General features: G+C 45.1%; 1 protein-coding gene across 1 annotated transcript in view; it reads left to right on the forward strand.

Annotated features, from left to right (window-relative positions):
• Positions 1-367: 367 nt before the first annotated feature.
• The window catches only part of LOC119164177 (fibronectin), a 35,760-nt gene continuing 22,526 nt past the window's right edge, over positions 368-13,601 (forward strand). Inside the window, exons 1-4 of the mRNA XM_037416301.2 lie at positions 368-528; positions 8,042-8,108; positions 11,039-11,308; positions 12,098-12,373. Of these exons, the coding sequence (XP_037272198.2) occupies positions 439-528; positions 8,042-8,108; positions 11,039-11,308; positions 12,098-12,373 (703 nt within the window). The 5' untranslated portion in view covers positions 368-438. The remainder of the gene's footprint in view (positions 529-8,041; positions 8,109-11,038; positions 11,309-12,097; positions 12,374-13,601) is intronic.

The raw sequence follows: 13,601 nt of genomic DNA on the forward strand, positions 1-13,601 counted from the left end.
GCGAACATTCCAAGTAGCCCAACTTTCCATTCTGCACTGAACCGCAAGCTAAGCGAAAAATAATTTTCAATAAGATGCGACTAACAATGTAAGGGGTGTTGCGTACGCATTACGTAACCCGCTTGTTCCTGAACGGCGTGCTATATTTATACGGGCTGGACAGGTGAACCCTCCCCGCCCCCCCGCAATACGCACGCGATTGCAAGGCAGTGTTGCTGGAGCAGCGGTTTCTCTGCTCTATTACAACGAGCACGTCTCTCTCTTCCGCGCTGGAAAGCATACACACAGAGAGAGAGAGGGAAAAGAAGAGAGAGCAAGAGAGACGGGAGAGTAAGAGGTGGGTAACGCGATAAGTCTCCTGCAAGCGAAAGAGTGGGCGTTGATCGGCCAACGCCAGCACAAGCGCCGACGGGCTCATCCGGTGCACTAGTCAGCGTCATGGCGTCGCGCGGCATCGCATTTCGTCTATCGGCGGTCTCACTCGTCCTGCTCGTGCTTGGAAATGAATGCGCCGGCGTCAGTGCCAAGGTAAGTGCCGTGTGTCGTATTCACTGAAGCCGGTTATAACTTCAGACTGCGTACAAGCTCCGCCCTCGACATCGCGCCGCGCTTGTCAACCACCCACGTCGGGGAGCCAGGAAAATTCGTATCTTTTTAAACCGTAAGCTATGGTTATGTGCTAGTGCATGTGACAGGCGTATAGAAAGTAGAAGGTTGTCATTCCTACCTAAAGTATGAGCTTTGAGAGAGCAATAACGTCAGAATCGGTAACGAAATTGGCCAGGAAATTCAAGTTTTAGACATAAAACCAGCCAATTGAACATGTGTGCATGTGGGCGGGTACCTCAACTGTATTGAACAAGCAGAAAGTTGATGACATCACACGATTGAGTATTCGTGATTGGATGGATTGTGTCACGTCAGTGCGTAACGCTCGTAATGGACGCTTTTCATAATTGGCAAGTGCGCTTCTTTGCTCTGCACATTTACCTAAGTATCGGCGGCACTTGTCGTGCTTCAAGCAGAGATGCAGGCTCAGTTGAATGTGCGAGGGCTTGTCTATTTAATATTAGTTTTTATATCAAAAGAGCCAACTCTACATTTTTCAGGCTGTTCAAGCAAACCGCGCTTGAACAGCCAGTTTGCAGTGATAATAGTAGCCATTAGTTGTTCTCATTGCGTAGCAAGAAAGTTAACTTCACAATTTCGAAAAAGGCATTTTGTCGATAGGGTGTAACTGGATAGAGGATACTTCAGCGGAAGTGACCGGCCATTGGCAAAGCATGTTCACACAAAAGCAAATAAATTTTTTGTGATATCAACCGTCGTGGTGATAAGGTCTAAGAACATTTACGACACGAAAGTGACAATAGGAGGGGAGGATCAAAATGTGGGCCAGTTGGTAATTCATTTTCTTCGTTCAGCGAACTGGGAGCGCAGAGAAAAACACAAAGGACGAAGCGAGGAACCACACAACACGAGCGCTCAAACGCTCGTGTTGTGTGGTTCCTCGCTTCGTCCTTTGTGTTTTTCTCTGCGCTCCCATTTCGCTGAACGAAGAAAATAGGAGGGGAGTAGACTATCTGCTTTTTACACCATTATTTGTTTGTTGATTAACAAGCCCATTCATTAGGATCAAGTTTCTTCCGATAGTCGCAACATGCCGGAAAAGATTTAACCGGCTCGTCGTTTGATTTCGTCCAGAAGATTTTGCCAGTTGATCACGTTGGTGACTGCCAGGTCGATAGCATACCGGCTGCAAGAGCACTGAATTTATTGGGTGCTAGCACGTGTGGATACAAGCGCCACAGGCAACAGCTCTTAGATCTGACAGTCAAATATTTGCAATCTGCAGCGACAACGCTTAAAATTTGGATTACTTCTAAACATCTTATGTGGAAAGGCGAAGCATCGTAAACCGTTTATAATTGATACCGACTTAAGTGTAACGCTCACCCCCACCCCTCAGAGAGGATATGATTGATGTCTTCAACGACGTTACATTGTGCACAAAAGCGACGGGCCACAGGCTTGAAGGAAATGTTGTAAGTTGTGCAGTGCGTGTGAGAGACTGCGTTATGTGACTGTTATGCGTGTATGTAACTGTATGTGGTGTGTGTATCATTGCATATATCGTTGTCATCACCCGGCAACTGGAATAGCCTGTCAGGTGAAAAACCCGGCAAACCTCTCCAGCTTCCCATTAAAACAATTTTCTCTCTCCCACCCCTACAGATGTAAAAAAAAGAAGCAATAATAGCCTGACGACAAGTGCAAGACCTCCTGCTTTGTTGTCAGCCTCTTGCAGCTGTCAGGACGCAGATTATCTGCAGAAGTGCTACAGAAATCCCGATAAGGGCTGGAACTCGAGAAAGGGGAGGGGCGCCCGAGTGGTTCCGGTATCGGCACTTTGACGCAATAGCAAGAGCTTAGCGAAACAGGGCTGGAAAATATTCGGGCACAGAAAAAAAAAAGGGACAGTATATGAACGCTATTTCTTAGCCTATTTTATTTTACGAAAAGGTAGTTTTTCTTAGCGCAGTCACAAGCGCTGATCAAGCCGTTAAAGAAATATAACGCATCCATGGCGCCACTCAACCATAAGTCACGGCAGACAACCTTTTACGAATTCTAATCTCTTTCTTATTACGATAGCATGACAGAGTTAGTTCTCACACAAATATGATTGTATCTTCTCGTACAAATCACCGTGTTTTATTCCAAGCCTGTTTTCTATATCCTTCACTAATAAATTTACCTGTCACTTCTATGCGTACTACATTAATGGATATTGCTCCTTCTTAGCCAGTAGTCGACCTAAGTAGTGAAAAGAGTTTTGATACACAAGTGTGGAATAACGTATCACGAGCTAATTGGTTGTTAATTAAGCATGAGGTAACAGTGCATAATTTAAGATGGTGTACGGAAGGAACAGGATGCACATTATTTCACAAACAGCTGGGTTTAATGCGTACGCCACGATGAATAAATTAATATATATATATATATATATATATATATATATATATATATATATATATATATATATATATATATATATATATATATATACACATACGTGTGGTAAATTATGAACGTGAAAGAGCTGCGACATTGCCATTTTCTTTGGCCGTATGGACAAAGAACTGTGCTGGTGTCATACGTTGCACTGCCGATGCCAACTAATACCAATCGAAAAAAAAATTCATTAACTGTACTTGATTCAATTGTGCACCTTGCGTATAGAGAAGCCAGCTACAACTAGGAAATGGGATCCAGATTACACGTGATCAAATCACGATCAAAACATCTCGTCTGACACCGACATCCGTTTTCCTACCGGGGTCGCATGATCGTGACTTCCGCTTGTTCACTGCATAGAATATCTATCTATCATGCCTTGCTCATTTTTTTTTCACAAGCGGTCGTGAAGTTTGGTGGTCCTTAAAAAGTACAAGGGGGCTTTCGTGGCTTTGCGCGTATGGGAAGCCGTCGGCCAAGGTCCCAGGATCTATTTATGCTTCTCTTTCATACTCCTCTTCTTTTCTGTCTCTTTCTGTTCTATTATTCTCCTTTTGCCCCACCCCAAGTGTAGGGTAGCCAACCGAGCCAAGCTTGGTTAACCTCCCTGCATTTCCTCTCTATTTCTCTCTCTTTTGCTCATTTTTAATGATTTTTTGTTGTCGTTGCTGATACCAGTTTTGTATTTACCGCGATTCATCCGCAATGAAACACCAGTTGCTAGTTGGCGCCTAAGCCCACCCTTCGTAAAACGTGTGCTTCATTTGCCTTGTTAACTATAGACTCCCACACCTTCCGTCAACTGAAAACATAACAGCGGCAAGCGTTTGCCAAGGTATAGTTTCCCGCTCTCTCGTTATCACCACGAAAAGGTGCGTAGTTGCGCAGTGCTGGCAAACCGAAAGCGGCCGCCTGTCAATGTGAATAACTGAAGGGCGCAAACTGTACCACTGAAGTTGAAGTTTACTTCAGACGATTAACTTGAGAAAAGGTACAATTTGCCTCGGTGAACGGCGAAAAGACATAAAGCCTTCAAAAAAAAAACACCTGAGTCCTGTCAAGCGTTAATCCCACTAAAACGAAACAATGCTCAGTGTAACAATAACATTGAGTAAGAAAATAAGCCCATGTGACAGTTGCTACAAGCAAGTGACATATGTATAAAAACCCAAATAGATGACAGCATTGGCCCAAGCAACAACATAAATAAGTAATTTGTGTGACTAACAAATAAAATAATGCTTGAATAACGTGACCAAACATGAATGTAATTAACATAAAAATAACCTTTATATACGAAGGGTTTCAATACTTCAAAGCGAAAAATACTTTAGGGAATACAAAACAATTACGTTGATGGCGATTACGCTTGTGTGGAGAGTGTGAATCTCCTTTCAAAAATGCATCATCAGCCAATAATATTGTCTGTAGCAGCAGCTACAATAGGTCTCTCGTTAAGAAATATACAGAATATGATACTAAGTTTCTTGTGCACCGTTATTTGCACGTGGCAAATACTTGCCTCTGCTCGAGTTTTATTTGACACCTACTGCACAAGGCCGTCTCGAAGGGTCAAAGTCCCGCCTTACGGGCCCCAGACACAGACGGCGGCATACCGGTCTCGGCAACAGCGGCGGCGGGACGAGTCGCGTGCGAAACGCCGGTCCGGCTGACTCTGTTTACAGCCATCGCGCGCCCTTGAAGTTTTCCCCGCGATTCAGCTTCCGTATGCAGCTTGGCACAAACCGGGTGAGATTGCCGTGCGCTTGCCGCGCTGAGGGGCAACTCTCCTTTCCTCCTACCGGTTTCTCATCTCCTCGTTAAGCCTCCTCTCTGCCGGGTCTATCATTGCATTTTTTTTTCTTACGCATCGCCGCTCAAGCGCGATCCGTGGAAAAGACTGCGAAGCTGTGCTTACTAGACGGACGTGATCGCGGACGAATCAATCACATGGCATGGGACGTGACTCGGATCGCGTCTCAGTCCACACTTGCGGGACGGGGGAGAATAGACGCTACAAAGGAGGGTTTCGGTATTAACGGCAAAATAACTTGTCGGTAACTTGTGCTCCATAGTGCTAAATAAAGTATTTGGGTGGGTGTGTGTGGCAGAGTACCTGGGTAAAACTCTACGACGGAACGCAGCAGGAGCGGCCGTTAAATGAAAAATATACTCGATGAAGTGGAACGAGGGAAACACGCGAAAGATGGCGATAAATTAAAGATAGAGAAAAAGAAAAAAGAGAAAAGTAACGCGATAGAAGTGAGAAAGAAGTACGGAGTGAAGTAAAGGGAATAACAACAGAAAGGCTGAAGATAACAGACGTAAAGTGAGAGTAATTAGAAAGAAACGGACATGACAGACAACCTGAAAAACAGTAGAGAGCAATACAGAAAAATAAAATACGGAGACAAAGATGAAATGCAAGAGGAGTCTACACACACACACACACAAATATATATATATATATATATATATATATATATATAGTCCAGTAGATCCTCCGTGAGTGGTCACAACGTGGTTTATATCGACGTTTCGGCTTAGAGTCTGGCCTTCATCAGGATCCTGATGAAGGCCAGACTCTAGGCCGAAACGTCGAAATAAACTACGTTGTGACCACTCACGGAGGATCTACTGGACTATATGCAACGCTACGGCCACTCAACCACCATGCCTGCCTATATATATATATATATATAGAGAGAGAGAGAGAGAGAATGACGAAACAAGGTAGGCACCGCTCTTGCTGCAGTCTTGGCACTCCTAGTCATAGGCTACTCTTATTTATTTCTTTTTCCTAGATACTGGGATGTGCGCATTCATCGCAAGACCTGAGAAAGAACAGTGACGCCCAGTATAAGCACTTGTCGAAGTGGAGGCCTTCCCCCCCCCCCCCTCCGAATTTCTAGTATCTGGTTTTCTTGAACGTGCCCTCATATCTAAATTTCTCAAGCATTTTCTCTCCCTAACGAAATGCAGTCACCGCGACAAGGATTAGATCCTGCGACCTTTCGGTAAGCCGTCGAGTGTGATAATAAATCGACTATCACCCGTGCTGCGTAGAAGTTAGAGAAAGTCACATTGTGGGCGCAAAACAAGGATGAACTGGATGAGCCGTCTCTTGGTGCGAACATGCTTACAACAAGAAGTCTCGCTAGCCTCGACGGCGTTGAATGCTGGGATAGTATGGTAGACGCTTATTGCAAAGCACGTGAAGTGCCACCCTTTAGAGCAGCAACGTGAGGAGCTCCCAATTCGGGAGAGAGAGAAAGGGAGAGGAGAGGCAGGGAGGTTAACGAAGCTCTGGCTTGGTTCGCTACCTTACACTAGCAACGGAAGAACCGGCACATGGCAGGCTCTGCAGGCTGCCCCGTGTTGAAGACGATACTCTGAGCACTTGAGGGCCAAGTCAGTGTTCGTTCTGTGAGGTCCCTGTCCCCACGTAATTAGGGACACCGCCAGAGCATGTGCTCTATTTTGCGTGTTCCACCGGAGAAAGGATACTGTTTTCAACAACTCATTGGTGAGTTTGCGCCCGTGGTGTCTGTCTGTTCTCATTCGTGTTTTTGTTGCGCATGTTTAGGCCATGAATCAGTGGCAACTCGCCCAACTGTCAGTACTCTGGGCACTGTGAGTTGGTCACTTGCAAGTGAGCATTGCATGAAAACCATACTGCGACAGAAAATTCAGCCTGGAGCAACGTAAGAGTCATGGCCGAGGTCCCTTGATTTGAAATTATCAAAAACGCATCTGGTCACTGTCATTTATTAATAATAATAATAATAATAATAATAATAATAATAATAATAATAATAATAATAATAATATTAATAATAATAATAATAATAATAATAATAATAATAATAATAATAATAATAATAATCTTTATTTTTCATCAATAGTTTGATGAAGGACAGCTGCAGGTAAAAGCTGCCCTCCAGAAGAGGCAGCTTGACAAAGGCCCACATTTCAACATCTCTTCACAGTATAGCATGTGGGGACAACAACTGGTTTCCTTGAACTAGTCTGCTGTTTAGAGCACAGCCGCTTTGCTCAGTGACGCTTGTGTTATCTTCGTGATAGAAATAGACTCCGATAACGAGGCTCGAAGTGAGCTGTCTGAGGAGGCTGTTATCGGCATAGTTTATTCAAGAAGCCTTATGGCGTGGGACACTGCTGCGAGCGTGCATGCGAATAGCTACATGCCACAAAGTCCACGCGTTGGGCCCTTTCCAAAGGGCAGTGATAAGACTTCTGGAGGAACCACATAAACAGCCTCGAATAACTACTTGGTCATATTGCACCGGGGCGTTGCTCGCAAACGAAAATTGTCAGGGAATGTTGGCTCAGTGTATTGCGCCATGTGTGTCGAATGAACCCGACACGTACTGTACCGCCGTGTTTTGTTTCACGCGTAATATGAATCGCGCTTAGAGCGGCCAAACAGCCGTTTGAGCTGCTGTATTTTGAGAAAATATGCCAATGCTACAGTGCTCAGCCGATGATTCAAAGGTCATGGGTTCGATTCCGGTTACGGCGGTCGCAGTTTAGTGCAGGCAAAATGGTTGCGGCCTGTGGAATCGGTGATGTCAGTACAGGTTAAAAAACAACAAATGGCAAAACATTTACAGAGCCCTCCACTACAGGATTAGCCACAATGATATGGTGGTTTTGGGACGTTGACCCCCATACATTTTTATGCGTTGAGTTGCAACCGTCGCGATCGCTATCGACCCTACGACCCTCGGAACCACAGCCAAGTGAACATTGTATCATGGAGGCGCGCTACGTCCAACCTATCACTTAAAAAACTAATTATCTCCCCAATAGTTTATACAATTGCTGATTTGCTGCATTTAGCATGTTTACGTTAAAAGGCACACACATCATAAAAGCGCCCACAACCCATATTAATGGGTAGAGGCTGATACTAAAGAATAATGCTACTTGCTTAATTTTCACGACAATATTATTCAAGGCGGGGTGGGGTTTTTGTTATTCTCCTCTATCGTTTCAGCGCCAAACAAGAAAAGAGAGGGGTCAAGCTGACAAGCCGACTGAAGCCATCGGCGAACGCCACCTTCGTAAGTGGAAGCTAGTCTGTGCCGAAACATATCGGCATGCGTGGCGCTGCTTGCAACATTTTCATTGGCTGTGGGAAAGGACAGTGCCGGTTTTTTCTCAACTCAACATTTTGGCATATCAATGGTCAGCATTGTTTGAAATAAGAGAGCACTAATAGATGTGGACAGGATAAACAGAGACAAGCGCTTCTACGTCCGCGTCTACGTAATGCACTCTAATTTCAAACAATGAATAACTAACTCACCCAATCAACCATTTTGACAAATCAATAGTTAGTTCGATGGAACGTGTATCTTAGGGCTTCTGGGTTTGAAAAAGTCGTCAAACGTGATACATATCTAATCTTCATTTACTTAACCGAGATTGACTATTTACAAACCAAATGTGAAGTAGGGCTTCCAGATAATTCATAGTTAGTTGCAACCTAGCAATAAATGTGGGCTCCTCCCACATCCGTCACTTTTTCACTCAGACAAATTTCCAATTGTACTAGCCTATTTTCGAAATGTACAGTATATGTCTCTGACACCTCCTCAACGTAGCCAATTTTCACAATCTTTGTGTCTGGTTTTTGAACAAAATAAAACTTTCTGGCGAAAATCCAAATAAATGTTTATATTAAATATCGTGGAAACAATTTTTTTTGATAAACAATTTTTTAATAAATATTCTGCGTGGTATTTACATTAGTAGTCAAATAGTACTTAAAGTTACAATGAAGACCACTAGTACGACATTATTACACACATATATGGGCCGCTCGCAGCATTTTTTGGAGGAGAAGGTCGTACTGATTTTCCGGTTGTAGCTGATTATAGTTTTAGCAATGCCATTTTTGGGCATGTTGCTAAACGGAACTACACGACATAAGAGAGTTTGAGAGTTGGGGCTCCAAGGAGCTTTGGGACACAAGAACTTTGCGGCCCGCCAGGGCGCATGCGCAGAACCTAAGCTGATCTTGGGTTCTTGCGTTTGTGTTGACACAAGGCCCGAAAATTGAAAACTAGCGTGGGCCCCCAAGGCGTCTTGGGTCGCCAGCGAAATTAAGAAGGGGCAGTGCGAGCCGCTGTGCCGTATGGCCTGCGTCTCGCATAATATTTAATTTCGCCACTTGTGGCGCTATGTGCGTTTGACCCAACTCTTCAACTCTGGTAATCACCGGAAGGCCAGGGCAACCTACGCAGCGCTGCTTGTTGGGGTCTTGTGCCCCCGAATCTCAAACTCTCTCTTGAGCGCTAACCATGTGCGACGTGGGAGGGAGCCTCGCCGCGCTGGTCTAGTGGCTAAGGTACTCGGTTGCTGACCCGCAGGTAGGTCGCGGGATCGAATCCCGGCTGCGGCGGCTGCATTTCCGATGGAGGTGGAAATGTTGTAGGCCCGTGTGATCAGATTTCGGTGCACGTTAAAGAACCCCAGGTGGACAAAATTTCCGGAGCTCTCCACTACGGCGTCTCCCATGATCATGTGGTGGCTTTGGGACGTTAAGCCCCACACATCAATAAAAAACGTGAGAGGGACAGCGCATTTTGTTGTCGTCTCTCTCTCACGTCCCTGTCTGATAGCGCCCAATATGTCGTGGAGTGTAGTTTATTTAGGAGCACGTAAACAAAATCACACTCGCTGCATGGGCGGTATAGGATAACAACGAACTAGAATTATTACAAAGTAACGATAACAGCTAACCTCATTAGGATCTGGCATAGGTCAGGGAACTGACCCATCAGTCGACTCGTTAGGACTGACGCAGACTTAGATCTAGCTGTGAGTCTGAGTTTGCATGTCCGGTCAAGTAATTGATATGTAGGGTTTAACGTCCCAAAACCACCATATGTTTATGAGAGACGCCGTAGTGGAGGGCCCAGGCAATTTCGACCACCTGGGGTTCTTTGACGTGCACCCAAACCTGATCAGAGGGGCCTACAGCACTTTCGCCTCCATCGAAAACGCAGTCACCGGAACCAGGATTCGATCCCGCGATCTGCGGGTCAGCAGCCGAGTACATTAGCCACCAGAACACCACGGCGGGGCTCCGTTTGAGTAATATTTTGGCGAGTCTGCGTACAAGTGAATCGGGTTGAGAAAAATTTCAGCGAGTCTTTGTCCGAGTGGGTCCGGTTGAGGAAAACATCTGTGAGCGTGAGTCTGTGTAGGCTCTGAGGGTGAGGTATGCTTTATTAGTGAGTCTGTGTGTGACCTAAATGTTTGCTGACTTATGGGATCTGATCCAATAACTAGTGACGTAAGAGAATATACTCTAGTGAGAGAAGCAGTTCTTGTGCTGTTTTTAGGATGCAACACGAAATAAGCGGCGACACTACAACACGGCCGTATAGGTGTGAGCTGTCTGGTGGTCTTTCTGGCGACCGCGCCCGTTTCATCAATATCCGCCACTTGTGACCGAGTGACACAGCTTGAATGATTTGCGTACTGTTTAAAAAGACACTAATAAAAAAAACGATATTGCTTTCTCTAGCAAATGTCTTTCCCAATTGCGAACCACAACGCTTGGTAAGCAAGAAGACACAAGAAAATGCGGCTGGATACACCATATTAAAGTTCTCCCACCAGTTGGCGTGACGTCATGTATATTCAGCGCGTCTGCTGGGACATACGTAATTCGTACTCGGTGTAGATTAAGTGCAAATGAAGTCAGAGGCTTAATATTTCAAGTTTCAAAAACTTTTGTGGAGCCAATATTGCCAAACTCTATAAAACACTTTGAAATATCTGGCGTCAGCATGAAATACTTTGGCTGGTCATCTAAAAGTGAAACTTCTTCCATAACCTTTCTCTTCTAATACTGAATGTAGCATAGGATCAATATTGACGCCAGAGTTTTCACTGTGCAATTTATAAGTCCAAACGAAGTGACAGCTTCCATTTTTCGCCCATTTAACGGTTGGATTTGGATATTTTGCTTTTTTTTCAGCTGCACCCACGAATTTGAAGGTCGAAGTGTCTTGTGACAACATTTACAACGCAACTTGGGATTATGACTTCGAAGCGAACTTCGACGGTTTTATGGGGACCCTCTGCCACAAGGATGAGTGCGCCACGACCCACATCGACTACAAGGATAGAGAGTTCACGCGGCGGCTGCCATCGCACAACAGTAGTTATACATTTACCTTGTACGCAATCGACAGCCAGGGCCGGCGGAGCGACTCAGATGTAGCAGAGTTTACATCATTCCCGAAACGTGAGTACTGAACGCAAAGTCCGCAAAAAAAAAAAAGACGCGTATCTGCATGTATCGCTGCATATGTCGTAGAAAGACGATAGCCTTCTGTCTGGAGATGCTGCGTGAGATATGAGCGCTATTTATTTATTTGTTTATTTATTTGCTTACACATACTGCATCGCTATTGGCGCCATGGCAGAAGTGGGTATATGAAGACACACAAAAATACAATTAAAAACTATGAGCCACAAACAGGTAACATAATAACGTTGTGGGAGCATTAGGGCGAATATGTCAGAACATGGAAAAACATCTGGTAGTAGTGTCTGGAAACAGAATCTTGTACAGAACTCGGGGTCGCCGTATATTTGGCCAAGCATTTTATAATGCATAGCGTCACATTTTCAGCGCAGCTTAAGGAATACGGGCGTTTTCAGAATTACGTGTCTATGTATTTTGCAAGTAAAGGAGCGCACCTCATAATATCTACAGCTGATGATGCGCCTCAGGTATGCGAATAGTATTTGCTTGCTGTTGCTATCGCAGTCATTTATTCGCCCTTATGGTCAAGCTGCGACTTTTTATCTTCGTCATACTTGGCTCGGTTCGCTTAAACACCCTGTATGTTGCATGACAGCACAGCGTTCGTTTAGTCTCGAGTTTGCCACGCCACCACATACATGTGTGAACTAGAACCCTAAGTTGATTTCCCTGAGCTCTTATTTTGGGGGACAATAAACACTTTGCGTTCATTGCCCGCGTTTCTCGTTCGGAGCTCACCGTGCTAATGTGCACCTCTCTTTTCAGTCCCACACGTTCAAGGGCTTACCGTGAATTCGACAAGTCCCACAGAGCTCCAGGTGTTTTGGTTGAGTGAGTGGGGACAAAACATGAGGCTCAGCGCCTGCTCAAAAACGGCGCCATGCGTTAACACCACGGTGCCGGCCCGGAACCAGACGCACTTGTTGAAGGGTCTCGAACCCGGCACCACGTACGAAGTGTCCGCTCAGACGGTGGTCACTGTGAACAATCGGACCTGCGAAGGTGAACCTGCGAAGAAAAGTGGCACGACACTGCAACTGGGTGAGAATTGTTTCCGTTGTTCATTATATAGCCCATCTGCATATATCCACTTACAACCTAAGAAAAAGTTTATACTCAGCCCATACAACTCGTCGCCAGGGTCAAGAGGGCAGTCGAAGCCGAAGGGTTCCTGGACTAAAGAGTCCTCCCACCTTAGGATGACACCGGACCTCACTTTGAACACTGTTTCTTAATGAACGTTTATTTATCTCTCTCTCAGACCATTCAACAGAGCAGCGTGTGTTTTTCACCTGTGTAAAGCTTTCATACTAGATCGTTTCTATTCAAACCAGCTGAGATTTTTTTCGGCTAACGTAAATAGTACGCATATTATTGGTATTGCATCCTATTTTACGCATATTATTGCAGTTGTTATCTAAAACAATATGGCTGACTAAGCAGCGATGTAAGAATCTCTGAGAAATCTGTGGACTTTAATGTTTCCGACCTGGAAGCAGACAAAAATGCGTACCTGTATGAAAATATCATTCACCTGAAAAACACGAGAAATGCTTGATGCGACTAAATTGAGAGAACCCCACTGAATAGACCATCCTTGCAATTTATCTGTGGGAGGAGCAGTGGTGGCTGTAGGCCGAACTGTCAGTTTTCATGTGTTGTAACTTTGTAATCGAGTGTAGTTGTTCTGGAGTACTCCAGAACACGCTGGTGGAGTGCACCGCGTTCTCGTAAGGGATCTGGGGCTCTCATTGCACAATCGTTTGTGATTTAGGTGTATTCAGCAGAATGTGCTGGTGCTCTAGAGAGTTGCTGCCGGAATCGTTATGTTCTCTTGCTTGCAAATAAGTGCTGGAAACATGGTCGCCGGAGGAAAAGCTTAGTACAAGAAAGAACTGGCCGCAACCGTCGCCTTGTGCTAATGTTAGTCACTGGGCAGTGTACATTCGGGTGGTGGCTTCGTAGCACTACAGATCATTTTGGCCAGGCTTGTTACGTCACGCCGATCAACATTCGAAGCTCGGAACTCACTTGGCCGATGATTTCAGAGCTCTGTGATCAGATCAGAACACTCCAAAGTAATCTGGCATTCAGTCAAGCAGCTGAAGCCCGGTGAAGTTCCCGGCAACTCTCCCTACTTCAGCGCATCGCTTGTGACGAAAGCGTTGACATCAATTTACTCCTTTTCTCAGCCGCTCATTGCTTTCACGAGCAGGTATGACCTTTGCATGGCGTATTAAGAAAGACGTTTCACGTATAAAATTCTTCG

This window comes from Rhipicephalus microplus, chromosome 8, assembly GCF_043290135.1.
Source record: "Rhipicephalus microplus isolate Deutch F79 chromosome 8, USDA_Rmic, whole genome shotgun sequence".
Classification (NCBI taxonomy): Eukaryota; Metazoa; Arthropoda; class Arachnida; order Ixodida; family Ixodidae; genus Rhipicephalus; species Rhipicephalus microplus.